The 22,806-nt window shown below is 45.3% G+C and overlaps 2 protein-coding genes across 9 annotated transcripts; both read left to right on the top strand.

The window, feature by feature from the left end:
* Positions 430 to 10,076, top strand: LOC8086101 (putative disease resistance protein RGA4). 6 transcript variants are annotated; one of them, XM_021446262.1, is made up of 10 exons: positions 430 to 712; positions 2,036 to 2,131; positions 2,258 to 6,657; positions 7,133 to 7,276; positions 7,377 to 7,479; positions 7,681 to 7,761; positions 7,912 to 8,026; positions 8,123 to 8,296; positions 8,381 to 8,517; positions 8,645 to 10,076. In XM_021446262.1, the coding sequence occupies exon 3, from the start codon at positions 2,317 to 2,319 to the stop codon at positions 6,649 to 6,651; it is 4,335 nt and encodes a 1,444-aa protein (XP_021301937.1). In that variant the 5' UTR covers positions 430 to 712; positions 2,036 to 2,131; positions 2,258 to 2,316; the 3' UTR covers positions 6,652 to 6,657; positions 7,133 to 7,276; positions 7,377 to 7,479; positions 7,681 to 7,761; positions 7,912 to 8,026; positions 8,123 to 8,296; positions 8,381 to 8,517; positions 8,645 to 10,076. The 6 variants fall into 6 exon arrangements, with proteins under 6 accessions (XP_021301937.1, XP_021301934.1, XP_021301936.1 ...); XM_021446259.1 differs by having other exon boundaries at positions 7,879 to 8,026; XM_021446261.1 differs by having other exon boundaries at positions 7,840 to 8,026.
* On the top strand, positions 14,904 to 21,983 carry LOC8085845 (putative disease resistance protein At3g14460). 3 transcript variants are annotated; one of them, XM_021446256.1, is made up of 3 exons: positions 14,904 to 16,726; positions 16,989 to 17,395; positions 21,818 to 21,983. In XM_021446256.1, exons 2-3 carry the CDS (start codon positions 17,023 to 17,025, stop codon positions 21,850 to 21,852), a joined length of 408 nt encoding a protein of 135 aa, XP_021301931.1. In that variant the 5' UTR covers positions 14,904 to 16,726; positions 16,989 to 17,022; the 3' UTR covers positions 21,853 to 21,983. The 3 variants fall into 3 exon arrangements, with proteins under 3 accessions (XP_021301931.1, XP_021301930.1, XP_002443597.2); XM_021446255.1 differs by having other exon boundaries at positions 14,915 to 16,726; positions 16,989 to 21,387; positions 21,846 to 21,978; XM_002443552.2 differs by having other exon boundaries at positions 14,915 to 16,726; positions 16,989 to 21,387; positions 21,818 to 21,954.

Genomic DNA, 22,806 nt, shown 5'->3' with positions numbered 1-22,806 from the left:
TTTCAGGCAAGCCCGGGTGGAATGGACTTGAATTAACTGAAACCTGATGATTTGGAGTAATGCAGGCTTGGCGTCATCAGACTAGTCGATCAGGAAAACCTTGAAGATTTTCAACGTTTCTTTAAAAAAGACATCAGTGCCTTTTCAGAAGGAACGCAGAGGAAGAAACACAGTTTTATTTTAAAGGACTTTTGCAATCAGAGGGCGCAAGAACGTTTTTAAAGGTTGAAGGAGATCAAAATCATATTTTCATTCATATACAAGGGAGGAAAATGGGACTTTGTGAATGAATAGTTTTTTAAATGGTGATGAAAAGGACTCGTTTTTCTTTCTTTTCTGGGTTGTATTGTATGGCGGCCCAACATGCCCACTACGCATCAGACTAGCCGAGCAGGCCTTTTCACGGCTCGGCTCACTCGTAGTTCCCCAATTCCCAATGAGCTAGCCGCCAATGAGCCATGGCCGCCGGGGAAGCGGCGGCGGGTCCGTGACGACGGCAAGAGGCACGCCACGGGTAGCAGGCGTAGGCGAGTCGGGATGGGGCCAGTCACGGGCACGCCACCGGCGGCTCGGCCGGTCGGCGGGGCGTGGGGCAGCCGGCAGGGTGGCAGGCGCGGGGGCAAAACCGCAAAACCAATCCCCCAAATGGCGTTGCTGCTGCGCCTCCCTTGCAAGCTCCTGCACCGGCGCCGGCTGCTCGGGGCCAAGCAAGGTATAAATCACAATCAGTAAGGCTGGGCATTGTTTCATACTCTCATTCTTGCTAGCTGCTCGTGCCATTATTGATTTTTTTTCGGGTGGGGATTAATTAGTAGCACAACCATACTTAACTTGGCACAACCAATATCTTCAACCAACTTTTGTCTCTGGCTTCCTGTGCTAAACTAGCGGCACTTAATTAGGTCTTATCTACGTCTACCATATAGAGACATAGAGTGCTTTTCACCTTCCCTCGCCCGGCGCCCCGTCCATTGAGTTTTAAGTGCAGACAATACAGTAGGGCTTTGTGTACTTCAAAAAACCGGTTACAATTTGGGGGTACATGAACATGAACCAGAGGTCCCCCAACTCCCAAGGTAATGACGCGCGCCATTAGTCCGGCACCAGTCCGTCCTGTCTAAAGTATTCTTGGCAGATGTGATTATCTGAAACGCTTTGACTCTGTGTGCCTGCAATCCGTCATTTAGGTGCGCAAGATCTTAAGCGGAGTGTCCTTTTTACAAGTTCCATGGCATCCATGCTTGTCGCAAAATCTCTTAGCTTGCTAAAGCTTTGTCTTACCACGATGCTTTGCTGTCCCATCGCTCCTTCTTTCGCCTGCAGAGAAGTAATATTATGCCATACCCAACCAACACAGATTTCCAGGCTAACTAAAGAGAGATGCTGTGGTGTTACCCTGGACAGCACGTCTTGTTCTGCAGCAAAGCAGTAATAAAGTAATTAAGCAGCATGCGTGGTCTCATATGTTTGCACAAGGGAACGAATATTGTCAATTTAGTGTATATTCTTGGCTCTGCCACTGCCCCAGGGGCCAATAAGCAAGGTAGTCTGAAATTAACTAACACTAAGGTTGTTTTATTCTTCTGCTTTCTCTTTTGGTGTGGATTAGTACCTTACTTAGCTTGCACGATAGTATCTTAAAGCCAAGTGTTGCCTCTGCTTTCTGCTAAACTAATGGCAATTAAATATTAATCATCCTAGGCATAGGGCCACCTCCCAGCCCCAGCCTGCGGGCTTCTATTTCTTTCTTCCAGGTCTCCTCTCGTCCTTCACACACATCAGTTCCGTCTGACCTCGCAATCCGCCCGCTCTTGCATATTTGACTCTTCAGCACTACTTGGCGTTGTTGTCTATCTACGTCCACGTCTAGTGCAGCTCGATCTGGCCAGGCGCTCCCCCTCGCTTGTGCTGACCTTGCGTATGTGTATAAGCATTTTCATCTTTTTGACCTTGCATTGCTAACATCCTCACCGTCATACAGTACTCTTATCCATAGCTACTAGTAACAACTAACAATACGATGGATTCTCTGCAGCTAACATCCTCACCGTCAATCTGCCAATCTTTCCAATCGACTACCTTCACTGTGCAGCTCCGGCCAGACATTCGAACTCTCGCCGACCCTGCGTATGTAAGTTGCTTCATCTCTTTGACCTTGCATTGCTTTTGTGGATCGGACAAAGGGTAGTAGGGCAATGACACTACTCATATATATCCATAGCTAGTAGTAACAATATGAGCGACTCCCTGTATGCAGCTAGCATCGTCACCATCATTGCCTGAACACCTTTTCAAGTGAGGAGCCGAGGATAATCAATGGAGATCGCCATTGGTGCGGCACGCTGGGCGGTGGGCAAGGCGCTGGGGCCTGTCTCCGATGGCCTCTTGGAGTCGTGGGCGGCCTGTTCGGAGCTAGGCCCGAACATCCGTGCCCTCAAGCTGGAGCTCTTGTACGCGCAGGGGATGCTGAACAATGCCCGTGGCAGGGGCGTCCATAACCCCGCACTGGGGCACCTGCTCCTGGAGCTCCGCCAGAAAGCGTATGACGCGGATGATGCGCTGGATGAGCTGGAGTACTTCCGTGTCCAGGACGAGCTCCAAGGGACCTATGAGGCCATTGATGATGCTGATGCTCAGGGTCTTGTCCAGGGCCTCGTCCTCAATGTTCGCCACACGGCTGGGGCCGTCGTCAGTAAGCTGAAGCTCCCATCATGCTCCTGTGCTCCTTTTTTGTGCCAGCATCATAGAAAACCAAAGCCCAAGTTCAATAGGATGGCTATGTCCAATCGGCTGGCGCAACTTGTAGATGATCTCAAGCCGTTATGTGCAAAGGTCTCCACTATTCTTGATCTAGAGCTGTTGGGAACCATAGCCTCCAAAGGCACCATAGGCCTTCAAGGTGCTACATTGAACCAAACAACCAGAACAACGACCCCACAAATCATAGAGCCAAAGTTATATGGGAGGGATAAAGTGAAAAAGGATATCATAGATGGAATAACCTCTAAATATCGGGGCAGTGATCTCACTGTGCTTTCAATAGTTGGTCCAGGGGGTCTTGGAAAGACAACACTCACACAACACATTTATCAAGAAGTAAAGTGCCACTTCCAAGTCATGTTATGGGTATGTGTCTCTCAAAATTTCAATGCAAATAGGTTGGCACAAGAAATTGTGAAACAAATTCCTAAACTTGACAATGAAAATGGGAATGAGAGTGTTGAAGAGTTAATTGAAAAAAGATTACAGTCCAAACAGTTTTTTCTTGTCTTGGATGACATGTGGACATATCATGAAGATGATTGGAAAAAAATACTAGCCCCATTTAAGAAAGTACAAACAAAAGGTAATATGGTAATAGTCACAACAAGAATCCCAAAGGTGGCACAATTGGTTACAACAATAGGCTGTCCAATAAGATTGGAACGCTTAAATGACGAAGAATGCATGCATTTCTTCAAAGCATGTGTTTTTGATGAAAAACAACCATGGGAAGAGCATACTAATTTGCATGCCGTTGGGTGGGAAATAGTGAAGAAATTGAAAGGTTTTCCTCTTGCAGTAAAAACTGTTGGTAGATTGCTAAAATCTGAACTTACCGTGGACCATTGGAGAAGAGTATTTGAGAGTAAAGAATGGGAATATCAGGCCAATGAGGATGACATTATGCCAGCATTAAAGCTCAGCTATAACTATCTTCCTTTCCATCTACAACAGTGTTTTTCTCACTGTGCCTTGTTCCCTGAAGATTATGAATTTGGAAGGGAAGAGTTAATCCACTTGTGGATTGGACTAGGGTTGTTGGGCCCCAATGATCAAAACAAGAGAATCGAAGACACTGGACTATGTTATTTATGTGACTTGGTTAGTCACGGTTTCTTCCAAGAAGAAAAAAAAGAGGATGGCCACACAAATTATGTGATCCATGACCTACTCCATGACTTGGCAAGATATGTTGCAGCACATGAATGTCTTAGCATAAAAGGGTCTGATGTCTGGTCAATACAAATTCCCACATCAATACATCACATGTCCATCATCATAAATGATGCAGATGTCCAAGACAGAACAACATTTGAAAATCGTAAGAGCGACCTTGATACACTTGGTAAAAAATTGAAAGCTGGAAACCTACATACTTTGATGTTATTTGGAGATCACCATGGAAGCTTTTGTCAAATACTTAGTGATATGTTTCGGGAAGCAAAAGCCCTTCATGTCATTTTCTTATCTGGAGCATCTTATGATGTGGAGCTTTTGTTGCCTAGTTTTTCACAACTTGTCCATCTTCGTTACTTAAGGATCAAGGGTTATGTATTAAATGAAACAAGTCTAGTTGGCAGTATATCTAGATTTTATAACTTGTTGGTCCTAGATGTAAAACAATGCAATAATTTTAGTTCTACAAGAGAATTGAGTAACCTAGTGAAAATTCGTCATTTTCTTGTGCCATATGATTCTTGTCATTCTGAAATTTCTGAGGTTGGGAAACTAAAATCTATACAAGAGCTAAGGAGGTTTGAGGTCAAAAGAGAAAAACATGGGTTTGAACTGAATCAATTAAGGCAATTGTTACAGCTCCAAGGGTCACTGGAGATTCATAATCTTGAAAAGGTTGAAGCAACAGCAGAAGTGGAAAAAACCAAGTTAGTCTACATGCACCACTTAAATCGATTACTGTTACATTGGGATGGAAACCAACCTAACAAGGACCCCAAAAAAGAAGAAGATGTTCTTGAATGCCTTAAACCACACAGTAATCTTCAAGAAGTGTGCATTAGAGGACATGGAGGTTACACATACCCTACTTGGCTATGTACAGACCACTCTGTTAAGAATTTGGAATGCCTTTGCCTTGAAGGTGTAGCGTGGAAAAGTCTTCCACCTCTGCTAGGAGAGTTCTTGATGGTTGGTGAAGACCAACCAAGCATCGCTGGCCAAATCTTTCAGAATCTGAAGAGGCTAGAACTTGTCAACATAGCAACTCTGAAAAGATGGAGTGCAGATGATCCTTTCTCTACGCTAGAGGTACTCACAATTAAGGATTGTGTTGAACTTACAGAGCTGCCATCTCCGCACATGTTTCCCATCCTACAGCAGATCTATATTTCAAGATGTGAGAAGCTAGTGTCAGTGCCACCAATTCCCTGGAGTAGTTCTCTGTCCAAAGCTAGACTGTGTGAAGTGGGCACAAGTACTCAGGAAATAGATTATATGAAAAATGAGCAGAAAGTTCATGTAGTGTTCAAAAAGGATGCTCTTGATTGTGAACTCTGGAATGTATTGGCCTTTACTAATCTGAGTGAAATAAAGGAGTTCAGGATTTTTGGATGCTCACAAGTGCCTCTACATCACCTGCAGCTGCTAAATTCTCTGAAGACCCTTCAGATAAGTGACTTTAGTAGTGTCCTGTGGCCAACTGAAGGTGAGAATGATTCCCCATTCGAGTTCCCAGTTGAACAGCTCCAGATATCAGATTGTGGTGCCACTTTGAAGGAATTGGTACAGCTAATCTCTTATTTCACTAACCTCTCAATGTTGCAACTACGGAGGTGTGATAACAAGCAGGCAGGCGGAGCAGAGGAAATAGAAGCTGCAGTAGGAGGACAGCTGCCCATGCCCCTCCAATTGAAGGAGTTGCTCCAAAATCAGAGCTCTCTGAGATCACTGTTTATAGATGATTGCCCCATGCTTCTATCCTCCAGTTTGCTCCCCTCCTTTTACTGCCCTTTCCCGACCTCCCTGCAGTCCCTCGTGCTTGAGGGTGTGAAGGATGGCATGCTGACGCTGGCTCCTCTCACAAATCTGACCGAATTGGACCTATATGATTGTGGGGGTCTAAGATCTGAGGACCTATGGCATCTCCTCGCCCAGGGTCGTCTCAAGGAATTAGTAATCTATGGGGCGCACAACTTACTTGATGTCCCAGAGCCTTCGCGGATGTGCGAACAAGTTCTTCCCCAACATAGCTCCAGGCTGCCGGCGCTCGAAACGGATGAGGAAGCAGGGGGCGCCGTTGCTGTGCCCATCGGTGGCCACTTCTCTTCCTCTCTCTCCGAGCTATGGCTTGGTAAGAATGACGACTTGGATCACTTCACAATGGAGCAATCGGAGGCCCTGCTGATGCTCACCTCCCTCCAGGTTCTTCATATTGGGTGGTACTCGAGGCTGCAGTCCCTTCCAGAGGGGTTAAGTGGGCTTCCCAACCTCAAGAGATTAGAGATCCGGTTCTGTGACTGCTTTCGGTCCCTACCCAAGGGCGGACTTCCAAGTTCACTGGTAGTATTACAAATCAGCAACTGCAAGGCCATACAGTCTCTGCCGAAGGGCACCCTCCCATGTTCCCTGGTGGAATTACAAATCTGGAGCTGTGATGCCATCCGGTCACTGCCCAAGGGCACCCTCCCAAGTTCGCTGACAGAACTACACATAATTCGTTGCCGTGCCTTCCGGTCGCTACCAAAGGGAAGCCTTCCAAGTTCACTGAAGATATTACAGATCCGCTTCTGTCCTGCTATCAGGTCGCTACATGAGGGCAGCCTCCCGAATTCACTTCAAATGCTAGATGTCAGTTATAGCAACGAGAAGCTACAGAAGCAGTGCCGGAAGCTGCAAGGAACAATACCCATAGTTAAGTTCCGACGCTGCTAATCCAAGGTAACAAACACTTCCTTTTTTTTGCACTATTTTTTTTCCAAAAGGTTCCACCAACGGATAACCCATGTTAGTTGCTGAATGTGAAGTAGCTCAATTTTTTTTGGTGGCCATTTTACTTTGTTATTATCTGATCAGTGGCACCTTACCTTGTTACATTGCACTGCATGCAAAGAGCACCACTGTAACAGTATTAGGAACCATCCCTCTTCCAGTTTTCTCTGATTTAGCTTCTTTAATCCTTTCCAATCATTAGAATTTGTGCTGCAACTTTGTTCTTAAATCTTCACTCTTATTTGAATTGCTTGACATAGCATACATGGTCCAAATCAATGATACTACGTTTCAGGGTTTTTTTTTTATTCCATCTTGGTTTAGGTTCTAGACAACATGTAACCTGGATATCAAACATTTTTTTTGGTCAGACTGTGATTGGTGGACCATTTTGAGCAGAGATTGAGCAAATTTTTCGTTACAGGGCATTCTTGACGATGCAATCTCCCGTGATATCTGCTTGTGACCCTGGCATGAAGAACTTTACAAAATGCATAAGTTGGGATAATGGAAAGCCATATATCAATGCTGTTACATCAGCATCGAGATTTTAAATGATGTACCATTGGTGAGTTTCATCGCGACGTAACCTACTTAGTCTGAATGTGATAGGCTCCCATCTGTTTTTTCAAATCTTCTAACTGATCAGCGCAAACTTCCCTTTTCAGTCGGTTGGATTGGATGATGTATACCTCCAGCTGCTGGGAGGTCATCAGCGCTGGAACACTGTCACAGCTGCTTGCGCAGGTCTTTGTCTCCGTACTAGTCAAGGTAACCATATTTCCAAGCCAATTTGCTGACAGTCCATCCATTCAGTGTCATCGAAGTGACATTTCTCCAAAGTTAAGATTGATCATGAATGAGGCTGAAATATTATAAGGCTGAACATTTGATCCTTCATTTGTCTGTTTTTCGTTTATCACACGCATTCACTGTTGTGTTTTTTCCTGTCTATTGCATGGGTTTGGTAAGTTAACGATGGGATATCTCTGCCGTTTCGATCCAAGCCGACTTAGAGGAGACCCAACTTCCTAGGAGGATGGCACATCCACTGTATGTACTCATCCATCGGTGGAGGTTAACCTCTGCTGTAACCTGCTCATGACATATCCTTCCGACCTTCCCTTTCAGTAGCACCAGTCAGTCGCTGATACTTGAACTATGTCCCAGCCCATACTAACTAGCACTAAGTCATCTGCAAAGGCATTATCAGACTTGATACAAACTGTGAGACTGACCAGAAGGGCCTCTAGCGCTTGTTGTCGGAATGGCTAATCACAAGGCGCATCTTTTGTGTTTGCTGAGCAGCTTGTCTCAGGTACTGAGTGGGACTAGCCATCCCTTGGTTTTGCCGGCGCATGATTGAAAATTAATGCAGAAGTTGATGCCACATTTTATCTGAAACTTGCTGCAGGTTAAACGCCTGACGTCATGCTACTGACGGAAACGAGCATCGCCATGGCATCGCCGCTTGCTGGAGCAACTACCCGCGTGAGGAAGACTCAACTTCCTCGGAGGAGCCAGTTTCTGACAGCAGAGGGAGCGTCAGTACTCAATCGGGGCGCATCCACTGTACTCGTCGATGGAGGTTAACCTCTGCTATAACCTGCTATTGACATCCCTCGCCTTCTTAGTAGCGTCAGTTGTCGCTGATGCTTGAACTATGTCTCAGCACATATGGGGGCATCTGCAGAGGCCGTAGACGTATAGAAGTGAAAGAAACCGTGAGACCATAACAGGCTTCCAGCGCTTGTTGTCAGCATGGATATTGACAAGGAGCATCTTGCGATTGCTAGCAGCTTCACTCAGGTAGTGGGACTAGTCATCTCTTGCTGAGCATTTGAAATTAATCCAGGCAGACAGGCAGGCAGGCAGGCACGTAAGTGGAAGCTATTGCTGAAATTGATACCACATTATTCTCTGAAACTTGCTGCAGGTGGAATGCCTGCCTGATGCCGTGCTACTGACGGAGGCGAGCATCGCATTGCATCCCTAGAGGAACCTCCTGCGCGACGCCAGCAACCTCGTCCCTGAAAGAATCATGGATAGCCGCGGCACGCGGCCAGGTGCATCGAGTGTGTGGACATCCATCGGCGGCATCTCTCAGCGGCGCTGAAACCCCAGAGCGCATTAACAGGTTGGCCAGTTTGGCCGGTCCATCGCTCAGCAAGGAAGGCCTTGTGTCAGGAATAGGAGAGCAAGGAGATGCGTAGTGACATTTCTCTAGTGTTAATAGCATGTAAAATTTGTTTTCTTACTTGAAGCTTGCTAATGAATGGGGCTAAAATATTAGAAGGCTGAACATTTGAAACTCTCTCTCTCTCTCTCTCTCTCTCTCTCTCTCTCTCTCTCTCTCTCTCTGGTTATGTTAGGAGCGTCAGTCAGTCACCGAGCCATACTGATATGACGTTGTAGCTTGTTTCATTATTTAGATCTATCTGGCTGCTGTGTCCCCTTTTTGACCTTTTAAATAGCCATGCCCATACAATATTACAGTACATAATTATACAAATAGGTCTTAATGTTGGAAGCCTCTATGAAACATACTGATTTTTCTGATAATATAAAATGAACACTCATAACTGAATTTGAAGATAATGAAAATATAGATATTTTACAATTTTTGAAAATGAATAGTATTTGCTTCTCTGTCAATGTGGTGACATTAGGATACATAGAGATTAATATTATGTCCGTGACATTATGCAAATAAGTGACTTCAGTTATTCAATTTGTCTTCTGTTTTAGGAAAGGGATTGTTCTGAACTATGGATGTTCTTTGTACCAAGTGAGTAGCGATGCTGCAACTGGTAGAGGTGCAGTCATTTCATAGTTCCATTGCAGTTGCAGCAGCATCAATGAGCCTAGAAACTGGCATGGTCTTAAGTCATGTTCAAGATACTGGGGTTCAAAAGGGAGAAAAACACCTTTGCACGGACAAGTTTAGATGCCACGTTGCTCCAAAGATAGACTTGAAAAGAAGTTCAGTAAAACATGTTTTACTTGAGCCGCAGCTGTGGAAAAATTTGTGTACTGTGCTAGAAGAACATCACGTTTGAGAGAGACTTTTTTAGTTTGCGTTGCCATTGTTCAGCAGCGTGCAAAATGGATTGACTGCTTCAGGATTCAACGGCATGACCTTATGTTGGTGAAGTGGTTAACTCCTGTTAGCTCAAGGTTACATTCGTGGTTATGTTTGGTCGTGCAAGGGTTTTATTATGATGGTTTTCAGATCTGGTATTATCTCTAGATATTGTAAAGAGTACATGGTATTCATCATCCTCATATAATGGAAAGTTTGGCAGTGGACCGTGATGGTCCCGTGGTTTTTTACTCCTCATTTTGAGGAGTTTTTCCACATAAAAGCATTATCAAAGTGTGGACATTGTGTTGTTTTCTTAAACCTCCTTGCTCTTATAATTTTCCTGCCCCATTTGCTACAGGTACAGGAAGTGGGGCTCAAACAAAACGAGCACTTGGACCTTCACTAGTCTACTCTAAACTCCATCATCCTTTACAGATTACTATGAACCCTCAACGACATTGATAACTTCTCCATGGTGACATGGACCAGTCTCTTTTAAAGATTAGTATAACCCTCAAAGATGCTAAACCTCATTGCCAGCTTTTGTGCCTTGATCAGCCATAGCATCACACACAGGAAACGTGAATGATGACAAGAAGTTACCATCACTCATGCGTTGCGGGCAGGCCTGGATAGAATGCAGTAGAAACATTTGGAGCAATTTGTCTAATAGGGTTGGCATCAACAGACAACAGGGTTCAGTATGCCACGCAACGCAACCCCTGAAGATTTCATTAGAATTCCCGTGGGCTGTGCAGCAAAAAATGGAACAGAAAAATCGAAGGCCTTTCCACTCGAGAAGCTGAACGGCCCGTCGCAGCCCATCTCCGCTGACGCAGCTTAAAAAAATAAAATAAAATAAAAAACTCCGCTGTTGCAGCAGGCACCCACGCCTCCGCCTCAGCCTCGCGCTTGCGCCGCTGCTCTCCCCGGATCTGTAGCAGTATGGAGCTGCCGGCCGACGTCGTCGAAGAGATACTCCTCCGCCTCCCACCGGCCGATCCCGCGAGCCTCGTCCGCGCCGCGCTCGTCTGCAAGCCCTGGTGCCGCATCGTCTGTGCCCGCAGCTTCCGCCGCCGGTTCATGGAGTTCCACCGCACAGCACCACTGCTCGGCTTCCTGTGCAACCCCTTGTTCGCCTGGTTCGTCCCCACCTCCTCTTTCCGCCCGAGACACACCGGCTGCGAGGAGGAGGTCCGCGACTGCGTCGTCCTCGACGCCCGCCACGGCCTCGTCGTCCTCCACTTCGTCCTGGGTGACGACGAGGTCGACGCCCTCGTCATCTGGGACCCGACAACGGGCGAGCGGTGGGAGATACCAGTCCTGGACGACTGCGAACGGGACGAGTGGTACGCGACTGTGCTCCGCGAGCCCACGGCCGACGGTACAGCCTTCGTCGTCGTTCGCTTTGTCACCAAGTACTACAGCTACAGCCAGGTCCAGCGCTGGTCCTTGCGCGTCTACTCATCGGCGGCAGCCTGCTGGAGCGAGCCGACTCTGGTCCCCAAGTGCAGCGTCGATCTAGTGCCTACTGCCCTTGTGGGGAACACACTCTACTTCTCGATTGATAATGGCAGTAGGGTCCTTGGTTTTGATTTGGCCACATCGGAGACATCTGTGGTTCACTTACCTCCAGCCTCCAATTGTGCTATTGCGCTCATGGAGATGGAGGGTGGTGGGCTGGGATTTGCAAGAGTGGATATGGCCGCCAGACTCTTGCTCTGGTCAATGGAGGTGAATCCAAACGGAGGCGTGGGATGGACACGGACTAGAGTCATTGAGCTTCAGAAGTTGCTTCCAGTCGATGCCGGCTCCATCATATGGCTTCCTTGGCTTTGCGCATGGTGTTGATGTCTTTTTCGTGGGAATGAATAATGGTGTGCTATTCAGTTTTGATCTAAAGTCTGGTCGGGTGCGGAAGGTATACAAGGGGGAATGTGATGAAGATGGCTTGCTTGGTCGTGTTCCCTGTGTTGTTCCCTACACGAGCTTCTGCACTCCAGGTACAATTTTGCTATGACCCTCTGCACTCTGGTACAACATTGCTTGGTTTATGATTTGACAATGTTGGGAACATGTAAATTTTCAGTAACCGACGTGAAAATATGGATAGTACGATACTATATGTGTTCAGCAAATTTATAGGATAAGATAGACATGAACTTTGTTATGCTTACCAATACCTTTTATTTTGGTTACAGACAATCTGACACTAGCTACACATGCAGGTCATGACTGAAAGTTTGGGGGCATGTGCCAAACTCTAATTTAGGCCCCGAACTTTCCACATTAGGGTAATTTAGTCAATAAACTACTACGACTTCAAAGTATCAAACTAATGACATCACAAATTAATAAGAGAGGGAGGAGAATTTGGAGTAGATCTGTTATTTTTGTCTCATAAAAAATGGGAAACTATTGGTCTGCAACAGGACAGATATGGAAAGGGATTGAGAGGAATGAAGGAAACCACAGTGTTTTTTTCTGGAATGTTGTCGCATAATAAGAAAAAGAAAACATTAACTGGAGGCATGATCAGGTTTGCTAATAACTAATAATACTAAGTAGTAAAGAGGTTAAATTTTCAGCCTCCATGTTTCTGCCGGTCCTATGCTGTCGCCCACCTGGCACATGGCCTGGGACAGCCCAACAATGGCCAATACACATCTAGGAATTTCTTCATCTATTTTACATCTATATTAGACACATGATGGGTGTTGAAAAGTTTAGGCTGAAAAAATAGCAGACCTTGTTTTTGATATTTGTTTTTTCTGCAGCACTGAGATTAGTCGCTACAGAAGAGGAACAAGAAGTTATTGCTGCAAGTCCGTGAAATACAAAACTCAAACCTGATGAAGCAAGGCCATCAAAATCAAGATGAAAGTGTGCTATAAGTGGGGCTTAACACTTTGGTTCCAGTGGGTATGAATATCAAAGAAAATATAGAAACAACCTTTTCCATTTGTGTGAAGGTAGTTAACTCCTGGAATTAATTAATTTTTATTTTGCACAAGTTTTTGATACAGTGATCCAGTGGATCGCTGGCGTGCCCTCTTCTGCAGGGATAACAAGTGTAACCTCTTTCTTTTGAAGCCACATCCATGTATAACATCTACGAGGTTACTGGGAGCAATACTTTAATTTGTTTGTTGGGAAAGAAATGAAACCTAATTCGAGTGAGCTGCAGGAAAACTAGTGTGTTAGTGCTGTGCGGGAACATCAAGTTTGAGAGAGATTCTGTTAGTTTGGGTTGCCATTTTCTGCAGTGCCCAAAATGGATTGGCTGCTTCTGGTTGTCAGATTCAACAGCATGACCTTTCTTGGTGAAGTGGTCAACTCCTGTTTGCTCTTGATTACTTTTGTGGTTATGTTTGGTCATACAAGGGTATTATAATGATGGTTTTCAGCTTCTGGTATTATCTCTGGATATTGTAAAGACTACTTGTACCCATCATCCTCATAATGGAAAATTTTGCAGTGTGCTGTGATGGTCTCGTGGTTTTTTACTCCTCATTCTGAGTAGTTTTTTTTCCACGTAAAAGCATTGTGCCAAAGCGTGCACATTGTGTTGTGTTTCTTAAACCTATTTGCTCTTATAATTGTCCTGCATTCTCCACAGGAAGTGGAGCTCAAACAAAAAAGAGCAGTGCCACTAATGCAATGTACTTCACATAACTGAAGCTTGAAGATTTTGAGTAATTTGGGGTCTAGCAGGATTGGCATCAATAGACCAGAGAGTTCAGTATGCTAGACAACCCCTGAAGATTTCCATAGATTTGCAAGATACTGGTCCGTGAGTGATGAGAAGCCGTCACCAATTTGTCTCATGTCAGCCCTCGCCGCCATAAAACGTTGCAGTAGGCAATTTGAGTTTCAGTAGGCTGAACTGTCATTGAAATAAAACGTTGCAGACAGCCATAGATTTGCAACATATTAAGTACTAACATGTTGCAGACAGCCACAGATGGGATGGAAATGGACTGAATTTACTCAAGCATACCATCGAGCAATTTGGGGTCTCTCAGACTTAGACAACGAAGATGTTAAAAACAAAACGTTTCGATTTCAAATATTTCACTGTTATTATTTCGCTTGAAGCAGTTTATTGGTCAAAAGATGATGTTGTATACGTGTGTGTGCCAAGCAGGTTGCGGCACATTCTCCAGTCAAGTGCAATCATGAATGTAAAGGTTGAATTTATTCTATCTGAAACTTTTGTTATCAATTTGGATAATGTTCATGAGAACACTCTGAATGTGAATCCCTGCTGTGTCTGTCTACCAACTTCGACACTTGCTGAAGAAGATGCAGAGTTCAGTCAGTCAAGCTGAATTTGTTGAAGATGTCTTCCATCCCATATGGCAAAGGCATTGCTGACGTTCAGCATTCATTGGAGAGTGGAGCAGATAAATCATCAATCCATCTTCAGGGATTCCTCTGCTCCCATCGTTGTCTCCCTCCTCGCACACGTCCTCTGCCGCCCGACTCCGGCGCCCTCCCTTCCTTCCTGCTTGATTCGCTGCATCTGAGCATCGAGGCCACGACTCCGGCGCCTCCTGCCGCCGCAGGACGGCCACGACGGATGTTAGGTCGCTTCCCCGCCGCCGCCCACGAAGTATGCTGCTAGGGAGTAGCACTCGCCGCGGCCTGTCCGCTATGGCCGCAGCCCGGAGGCGAGGCGGAGGGTCCACCCGGGGATTTCTTCGAGTACATGGAGCGCTTGCTCAACTATGAGCACTCGAAGTTCAAAAAAAAAAAAAAAAAAAAAACTATGAGCACTCGGCGTCTTGCGGCGGCGCCGGCAACGACTCCGACGACGGATTCGACGTCGGCAGCATGCGCCTCTTCGTCTGTCAGCACGGTGGCCCCCCACACCCACTGCCCGGTGAGGCTCCCGTTCCCTTGACTCGACGGCTAGTGCGGTGAATGCAGTTCTAATACTACTGGCATTGAATCTGTTCATGTCTTGTCTCTCATCGAATTAATATCATGATTTTCGTAATTATCTCCATGCTTTTGCAGGTTTTTACTGCTCCTGCATTTCTTCTATTGTCACAAGAAAACGTTGACACTGACATCATCAAAGTAAGTTATGCAACATCTATTACTAGTTTACCACCTTTATATGACCTCTCAAGTTTTGTGCTCTTCGCTGTTAAATGTCTAAGGCTGGAATAGGAAGTAACGCAATTGATGTCATTGTAGCAAGAAAAAGTTTTATTATGAGTTATTTGCATGGTTAGGCAGTCCTCGACATGGACCCTTTCAAAATGATGGCAAATTGCTAACTGAAGAGGTTGTCAATTGATTATGCTAGATAATGTCTAAGTTGAGACGATATATAGGTTGTTCTCTAGACTGAATTGGCTTGCCAAATTAAGTTTGTCAAACTTACATTCTGCTGAATCAAAGTGTGCAAGAGTGTGCCGCTAGGAATAGAACAGGCAACTGCTGCATTTTGAGAGTGTAGGCCAAATGGCTAGCATGCGAAAGCACATGAGATACAGGACTGAACGAAATAGTGCTAGTAAAGTTCTGCTCTGCTAGCATTTTCAACGATTGCTTTCCGGATGGATCTCAATCTCACTATAATCTAAAATCAAATGAACATAGGAGCAATAAAATAGGTCTAGTTTGTCTTGAAGGCAAAGGACCCTGGTTTTCAAAGTAGAATCACATATCAAAATATCAGCTGTCCAACGCAGACTGTCAAGAACACTGAGGCCTTGTTTGGATGTTGTCGGATTCACCTCAATCCACATGTGTTGGAGTGGATTGGGGTGGAATTTAGTTCAAGTTCCACTCCAACCCACACCAATATATGTGGATTGATGCGAATCCGACTACATCCAAACAAGGCCTGAACCTGAATTTTCAGAGTCAAGCTCTGTTAAACACACTGAATGTGAAGCCCTGTTGGCTACCAAACTTTGGACAATTGGCCTCTTCAGACTGCACAGTTCAGTCAGTCAGTCCAAGTTGATTCGCTGAAGGTTCTTCGATCCCATCTTGAATTGCATGGTTAAAGGAGCTCCTTCTACTCGGCTCGATGTGGCCGCGGCTTCTTGGATCGGCTCGCTGTGGTTCCGTGTCCAGGTCCAGGTCAATGGTCGTCGGACGTCCTGTTCACTTGAGGTTTAAAGTCTTTTCATGAAGACACTGGGACGTCCAGACAGATGCTGAATTCATGGCTGGGTCCACGAGCTCCATGTGCAAGAATAGACAGAGGAGAAAGCAACAAGAGCAACGTGAAGGACAATAATTGAGTAAACAGGGAAGCAAGGACAATAATTTCTGCCCTGCAATTTCGGTGGCACCAGCTGGAACCCGACCTCACTGCATGAGTCAGGTGATTTCACACTGTGACATGATTTCAAGCAAGGTTAATAAGGTCCTGGAGAAGCTTTAATATGAGTTCAAATAACTGAACGGAATTACAACATTTGTCTCAGTTGATTTCTTTGCTTCAAGGGGGAATTCAGCTTGTGCAAACACAAGCTGAAATTCAGGATTGAATTGCTGTAGTTCATAGCAATCCATCTTTTGTAAAAGCTAATCCATCTTTTGTAAAAGCTAATCCATCTTTTGAAGCTGTAAGGTAGGATCCATGCTCTGTTTCACACTCGAGTGCTGTAAAAAAAAAAAGAGTTCAGAAATATCTAGCCTCACATGCAATCAATCATCTCACCTTCCCTGAGAAAACCACACGCGCTTGCATTCACAGGCCACCCAACCTTCCTCATCCTCCCAGAGTTGTTGTCTCTCACACTCACCACTTGACGTCTGCGCGCTCCAACTCGGTGCCGCAGCTGCAGAGTCTTTGTCACCTCTTCACATCCGCGGCCTCCAAGGCTCCAACTCTCGTTGCAGCTGCTCCAGTCTCCGATCCGGTGCCGACTACGCAGGGCACCTCCAGCCATCTGCGTAGCCTAGGTAAGCAGCTGGCTAGCTTTGTGATCTGCACATACTTCACCTCTTGCAGAACAAACAGCGAGCTAATGCTAGTACATTGGCTAGTTCAGCTTCAGCTTCTTTTTCGAAAGATCCAGCTTCAGCATCAGCTTCTTGCCACTGCAGCTGTTGCTGCAAACAAAGCCTCGCGCAGCACCGTTTCTTGTGCTAGTGCAGATGCAGCTGCAGCCGCTGCCGGCTGTTCCGAACAGGCTCATAACTTGATCGATGCTTTGATTCACAGAATCTTCGTCATCCAACATCCTTTGAAAGAGAGGATGGAGATCACCATCAGCGCAGCACGCTGGGCGGTGTCCAGGGCACTGAGACCCATCTCCGATGGCCTCATGGAGTCTTGGGCAGCCTCTTCGAAGCTGGCCCCCAACATCCGCGCCCTCAAGCTACAACTCCTGTACGCCCAGGGGATGCTAGACAACGCCCGTGGCAGGGATGTCCGCAGCCCGGCACTGGGGCAGCTCTTGCAGGAGCTCCGCAACCAAGCATTTGATGCTGATGACGTTCTAGACGAGCTGGAGTACTTCCGCATCCAAGACGAGCTCGACGGGACCTATGAGACCATTGACGCCGATGTCCGAGGTCTCGTCGGGGGCCTTGTCCTCAACGCACGCCACACGGCCGGGGCCGTCGTCAGTAAGCTGAAGCTCCCCTCATGTTCCTGTGCTTCTGTGGTGTGTCACCATCGTAGAAAGCCAAAACTCAAGTTTGATCGGGTGGCCATGTCCAAACGGATGGTGGACATAGTTGAGCAGCTTAAGCCAGTGTGTGCTATGGTCTCTACAATTCTAGATCTGGAGCTGCAGGGAACTATAGCCTCCACTGGCATCTCAGCCCAACAAGGCACTGCTTTCAACCAAACCACCAGAACCACCACCCCACAGATTATAGAGCCAAAGTTATATGGGAGGGATGATTTGAAAAAGGATGTCATAGATGGAATAACCTCTAAATATCATGTCAATGATGATCTCACTGTTCTTTCGATAGTTGGTCCAGGGGGTCTTGGGAAGACAACACTCACACAACATATATATGAAGAAGCAAAGAGCCACTTCCAAGTCCTGGTATGGGTATGCGTCTCTCAGAATTTCAGTGCAAGTAAGTTGGCACAAGAAATCGTAAAACAAATCCCTAAACTTGACAATGAAAATGGAAATGAAAGTGCTGAAGGTCTGATTGAAAAAAGATTGCAGTCCAAACGGTTCTTGCTTGTTTTGGATGACATGTGGACAGATCACGAAAATGAATGGAAAAAACTGCTAGCCCCATTTAAGAAAATGCAAACAAAAGGTAACATGGCAATAGTCACAACAAGGATTCCGAAGGTGGCACAAATGGTTGCAACAGTAGGCTGTCAAATAAGATTAGAACGGTTAAGTGATGAAGAATGCATGTGTTTCTTCCAAGAATGTGTGTTTGGTAACCGACAAACATGGGAAGGGCATGCTAATTTGCATGATTTCGGGTACAAAATAGTGAAGAGATTGAAAGGTTTCCCTCTTGCAGTAAAAACTGTCGGTAGATTACTGAAAACTGAACTTACCCCAAAACATTGGAGAAGAGTACTTGAGAGTAAAGAATGGGAATATCAGGCCAATGAGGATGATATTATGCCAGCATTAAAGCTTAGCTATAACTATCTTCACTTTCATCTACAACAATGTTTTTCCCATTGTGCCTTGTTCCCTGAAGATTATGAATTCGGAAGGGAAGAGTTAATCCACTTGTGGATAGGACAAGGGCTGTTAGGCCCCGACGATCAAAACAAGAGAGTTGAGGATATTGGACTAGATTATGTAAGCGACTTGGTTAGTTATGGCTTCTTCCAGGAAGAAAAAAAAGAGGATAGGCACGCTTATTATGTTATACATGACCTACTCCATGACTTGGCAAGAAATGTTTCAGCACATGAATGTCTTAGCATACAAGGGGCTAATGTGGGGTCAATACAAATTCCTACATCTATACATCACATGTCCATCATCATAAATAATTCAGATGTGGAGGAAAAAGCAACCTTTGAAAATTGTAAGAAAGGGCTTGATATACTTGGTAAAAGACTGAAAGCTAGAAACCTACGTACTTTGATGTTATTTGGAGATCACCATGGAAGTTTTTGCAAGATATTTAGTGGTATGTTTCGGGATGCAAAAACCCTTCGTGTCATTTTCTTATCTGGTGCATCGTATGATGTGGAGGTTCTGCTGCACAGTTTCTCACAACTTGTCCATCTTCGTTACTTAAGGATAAAGGGTTATGTATTAAATTTAAGAAGTTTATTTGGTAGTATATCAAGATTTTATAACTTGTTGGTCCTAGATATAAAAGAATGCGGCGCTTTTCCTCGTATAGACACAGAAGAGATGTGCTCTTCTACAAGAGATATGAGCAACCTAGTGAAAATTCGTCATTTTCTTGTGGGAAATCAATCATATCATTGTGGAATTGTTGAGGTTGGGAAACTTAAATCTATACAAGAGATAAGGAGATTTGAGGTCAAAAGAGAAAAACAAGGTTTTGAATTGAACCAATTGGGGAAATTGATACAGCTCCATGGGTCATTGGAGATTTGTAATCTTGAAAAGGTTGGTGGTGCAACAGAGCTGGAAGAATTAAAATTAGTCCACTTGCAACACTTAAATCGATTAATATTAGGTTGGGATAGATACCAGTCTGATAGGGATCCAAAAAAGAAACAAGATGTTCTTGAATGCCTTAAGCCACACAATAATCTTCAAGAAGTGTGCATTAGAGGACATGGAGGTCACACATACCCTACCTGGCTATGTTCAGACCACTCTGTTAAGAATTTGGAATGCCTTTGCCTTGAAGGTGTAGCCTGGAAAAGTCTTCCACCTCTGCTAGGAGAGTTGTTGATGGTCGGCGAAGAGCAGCCAAGCGTCGCAGGGCAAACCTTTCAGAATCTGAAGAGGCTAGAACTTGTCTACATAGCAACTCTGAAAAAATGGAGTGTAGATAGCCCTTTCTCTAAGCTAGAGGTACTCACTATTGAGGATTGTTTTGAACTTACAGAGTTGCCATCTCCGCACATGTTTCCCAACCTACAGGAGATATACATTTCAGAGTGTAAGGAACTAGTGTCAGTGCCACCAATTCCTTGGAGTAGTTCTCTGTCCGAAGCTAGACTGTGGAAAGTAGGTAAGAGTATTGAGAACTTAGATTACAGCAGAAAGGAACAGAAAATGAGTGTACAGTTCAAAAAGGATGCTCTTGATCGTGAACTCTGGAATGTATTGGCCTTTACTAATCTGAGTGAAATAAAGGAGTTCAAGATCAGTGAATGCCCACTTGTGCCTCTACATCACCTACAACTGCTAAATTCTCTGAAGACCCTGCATATAAGTCACTGTACTAGTGTCCTGTGGCCAACTGAAGGTGAGAATGATTCCCCATTCGAGTTCCCAGTTGAACAGCTCCAGATATCAGATTGTGGTGCCACTGTGAAGGAATTGTTACAGCTAATCTCTTATTTCCCTAACCTCTCAACGTTGGACCTACAGAGGTGTGGTAACAAGCAGGCAGGAGAAGCAGAGGAAATAGAAGCTGCAGCAGGAGGACAGCTGCCCATGCCCCTCCAATTGAAGGAGTTGCTCCAAAATCAGAGCTCTCTGAGATCACTGTTTATATGGGATTGCCCCACGCTTCTATCCTCCAGTTTGCTCCCCTCCTTTTACTGCCCTTTCTCGACCTCCCTGCAGTCCCTCGTGCTTGAGGGTGTGAAGGATGGCATGCTGACGCTGGCTCCTCTCACAAATCTGACCGAATTGGTCCTACATGATTGTGGGGGTCTAAGATCTGAGGACCTATGGCATCTCCTCGCCCAGGGTCGTCTCAAGGAATTACAAATCTGGGGAGCGCACAACTTACTTGATGTCCCTGAGCCTTCGCGGATGTGCGAACAAGTTCTTCCCCAACATAGCTCCAGGCTGCAAGCGCTCGAAACGGCTGGGGAAGCAGGGGGCGCCGTTGCTGTGCCCGTCGGTGGCCACTTCTCTTCCTCTCTCACCGAGCTAGAGCTTGGTGGGAATGACGACTTGGAGCACTTCACAATGGAGCAATCGGAGGCCCTGCAGATGCTCACCTCTCTCCAGGTTCTTCGAATTTTGGGGTACTCTAGGCTGCAGTCCCTGCCAGAAGGGTTAGGTGGGCTTCCCAACCTCAAGATATTAGAGATCGGGTTCTGTGGCTCCTTCCGGTCGCTACCCAAGGGCGGCCTTCCAAGTTCACTGGTGGAATTACATATCTCGTTCTGTAAGGCCATCCGGTCGCTGCCCAAGGGCACCCTCCCAAGTTCCCTGGTGGAATTAGAAATACGGGGCTGTGATGCCATCCGGTCACTGCCCAAGGGCACCCTCCCAAGTTCGCTGACAAAACTACACATAGTTCGTTGCGATGGCTTCCGGTCGCTACCAAAGGGAAGCCTTCCAAGTTCACTGAAGATATTAGTGATCCACCGCTGTCCTGCTATCAGGTCGCTGCATGAGGGCAGCCTCCCGAATTCACTTCAAATGCTAGATGTCACGGATAGCCACGAGAAGCTACAGAAGCAGTGCCGGAAGCTGCAAGGAACAATACCCATAGTTAAGTTCCGAGACTAATCCAAGGTAACAAACACTTCTTTTTTTTTGGCACTATGTTTTACCAAAAGGTTCCACCAAAGGATCACCCATGTTAGTTGCTGAATGTGAAGTAGCTTAATTTTTTTTGGTGGCCATTTTACTTTGTTATTATCTGATCAATGGAACCTTTACCCTGTCACATTGCATTGCATGCAAGGAGCAACACTGCAGCAGTATTAGGAACTCTCCCTCTTCCAGTTTCCTCTAATTTAGCTATCTTCAGTCCTCTCCAATCATTAGAATCTGTGCTGCAATTTTGTTCTTAAATCTGACCTCTACTCATATATGAATTTCGTAACATACATGATTCAAATGAGGATAATACAATTGATATTTTTTTTAAAAAAAAATCCCACCTTGGGTTCGGTCCTAGACAACATGCATGTAACCTGGACATCAAACATTTTTTTGTCAGGTTGTGATTGGTGGACCATTTTCAGCAGGCATTGAGCAAGTTATTGGTGACCGGGCACATCTCTTGTGCTCCTGGTATCAAGAGCTTTACAAAATGCATAGGTTGGGATAATAGAAAGCCAGATCGATGCTGTTACATCAGCACCAAGATTTCAAATGATGTACCATTGGTGAGTTACATCGTGAACCTCACCTACTACTACATCTGAACTTGATAGGTTCCCATCTGTTTTCCAAACTTTCCAACTGATCAGCGCAATTTTTTTTCTTTTCAGCAGCGTGCAAAATGGATTGGCTGCTTCAGGTTGTCAAATTCAGCAGTGTGGCCTTTTCTTGGTGAAGTGGTTAACTCTTGATTACTTTTGTGGTCATGTTTGGTCGTGCAAGAGTTTTGTCTTTTGATATTGTAACGACTACTTGTATTCATCATCATCCTCATAATGGAAAATTTGGCAGTGGACCGTGATGGTCCCGTGGTTTTTTACTCCTCATTTTGAGGAGTTTTTTCCACGTAAAAGCATCGTGTCAAAGTTTGTATTGTTTTCTTATACCTGCTTGCTTGTATAATTGTCCTCCCCCATTCTCTACAGGAAGTTAGGTTCAAACAAAAAAGAGCACTGTTACTAATGTGTTGCAGGCAGGCCCCGGCGGAATGTACTTCACAAAACTGAAGCCTGAAGTTTTGGAGTAATTTTGGATTTGGAAGGCTTGGCATCAGTATATCACAGAGTTCAGTATGCCAGGCAAAACCCTTGAAGTTTTCCATAGATTTGCAAGATACAGGTTCGTGAGTGATGATAAGGCATCACCAATTTGTCTCGTGTCACCTGCAACATATTAATTCACACAAAAGTCCATCAATCATGAAATCAATCCAGTTTCAACGCCTCCCCGGAGAGTTTAGTCAGTCAAGCTCTTCCATCCCATGTCGCAAATGCGTTGCTGACATTCAGCCATCGATTGGAGTAGATATTGTTAATCGCCTCCCCG

Source organism: Sorghum bicolor, chromosome 8 (genome assembly GCF_000003195.3).
Source record: "Sorghum bicolor cultivar BTx623 chromosome 8, Sorghum_bicolor_NCBIv3, whole genome shotgun sequence".
Taxonomy (NCBI): domain Eukaryota; kingdom Viridiplantae; phylum Streptophyta; class Magnoliopsida; order Poales; family Poaceae; genus Sorghum; species Sorghum bicolor.
The sequence above is the reverse complement of the archived record's forward strand: the minus strand, read 5'-3'. Positions and strand labels throughout refer to the sequence as shown.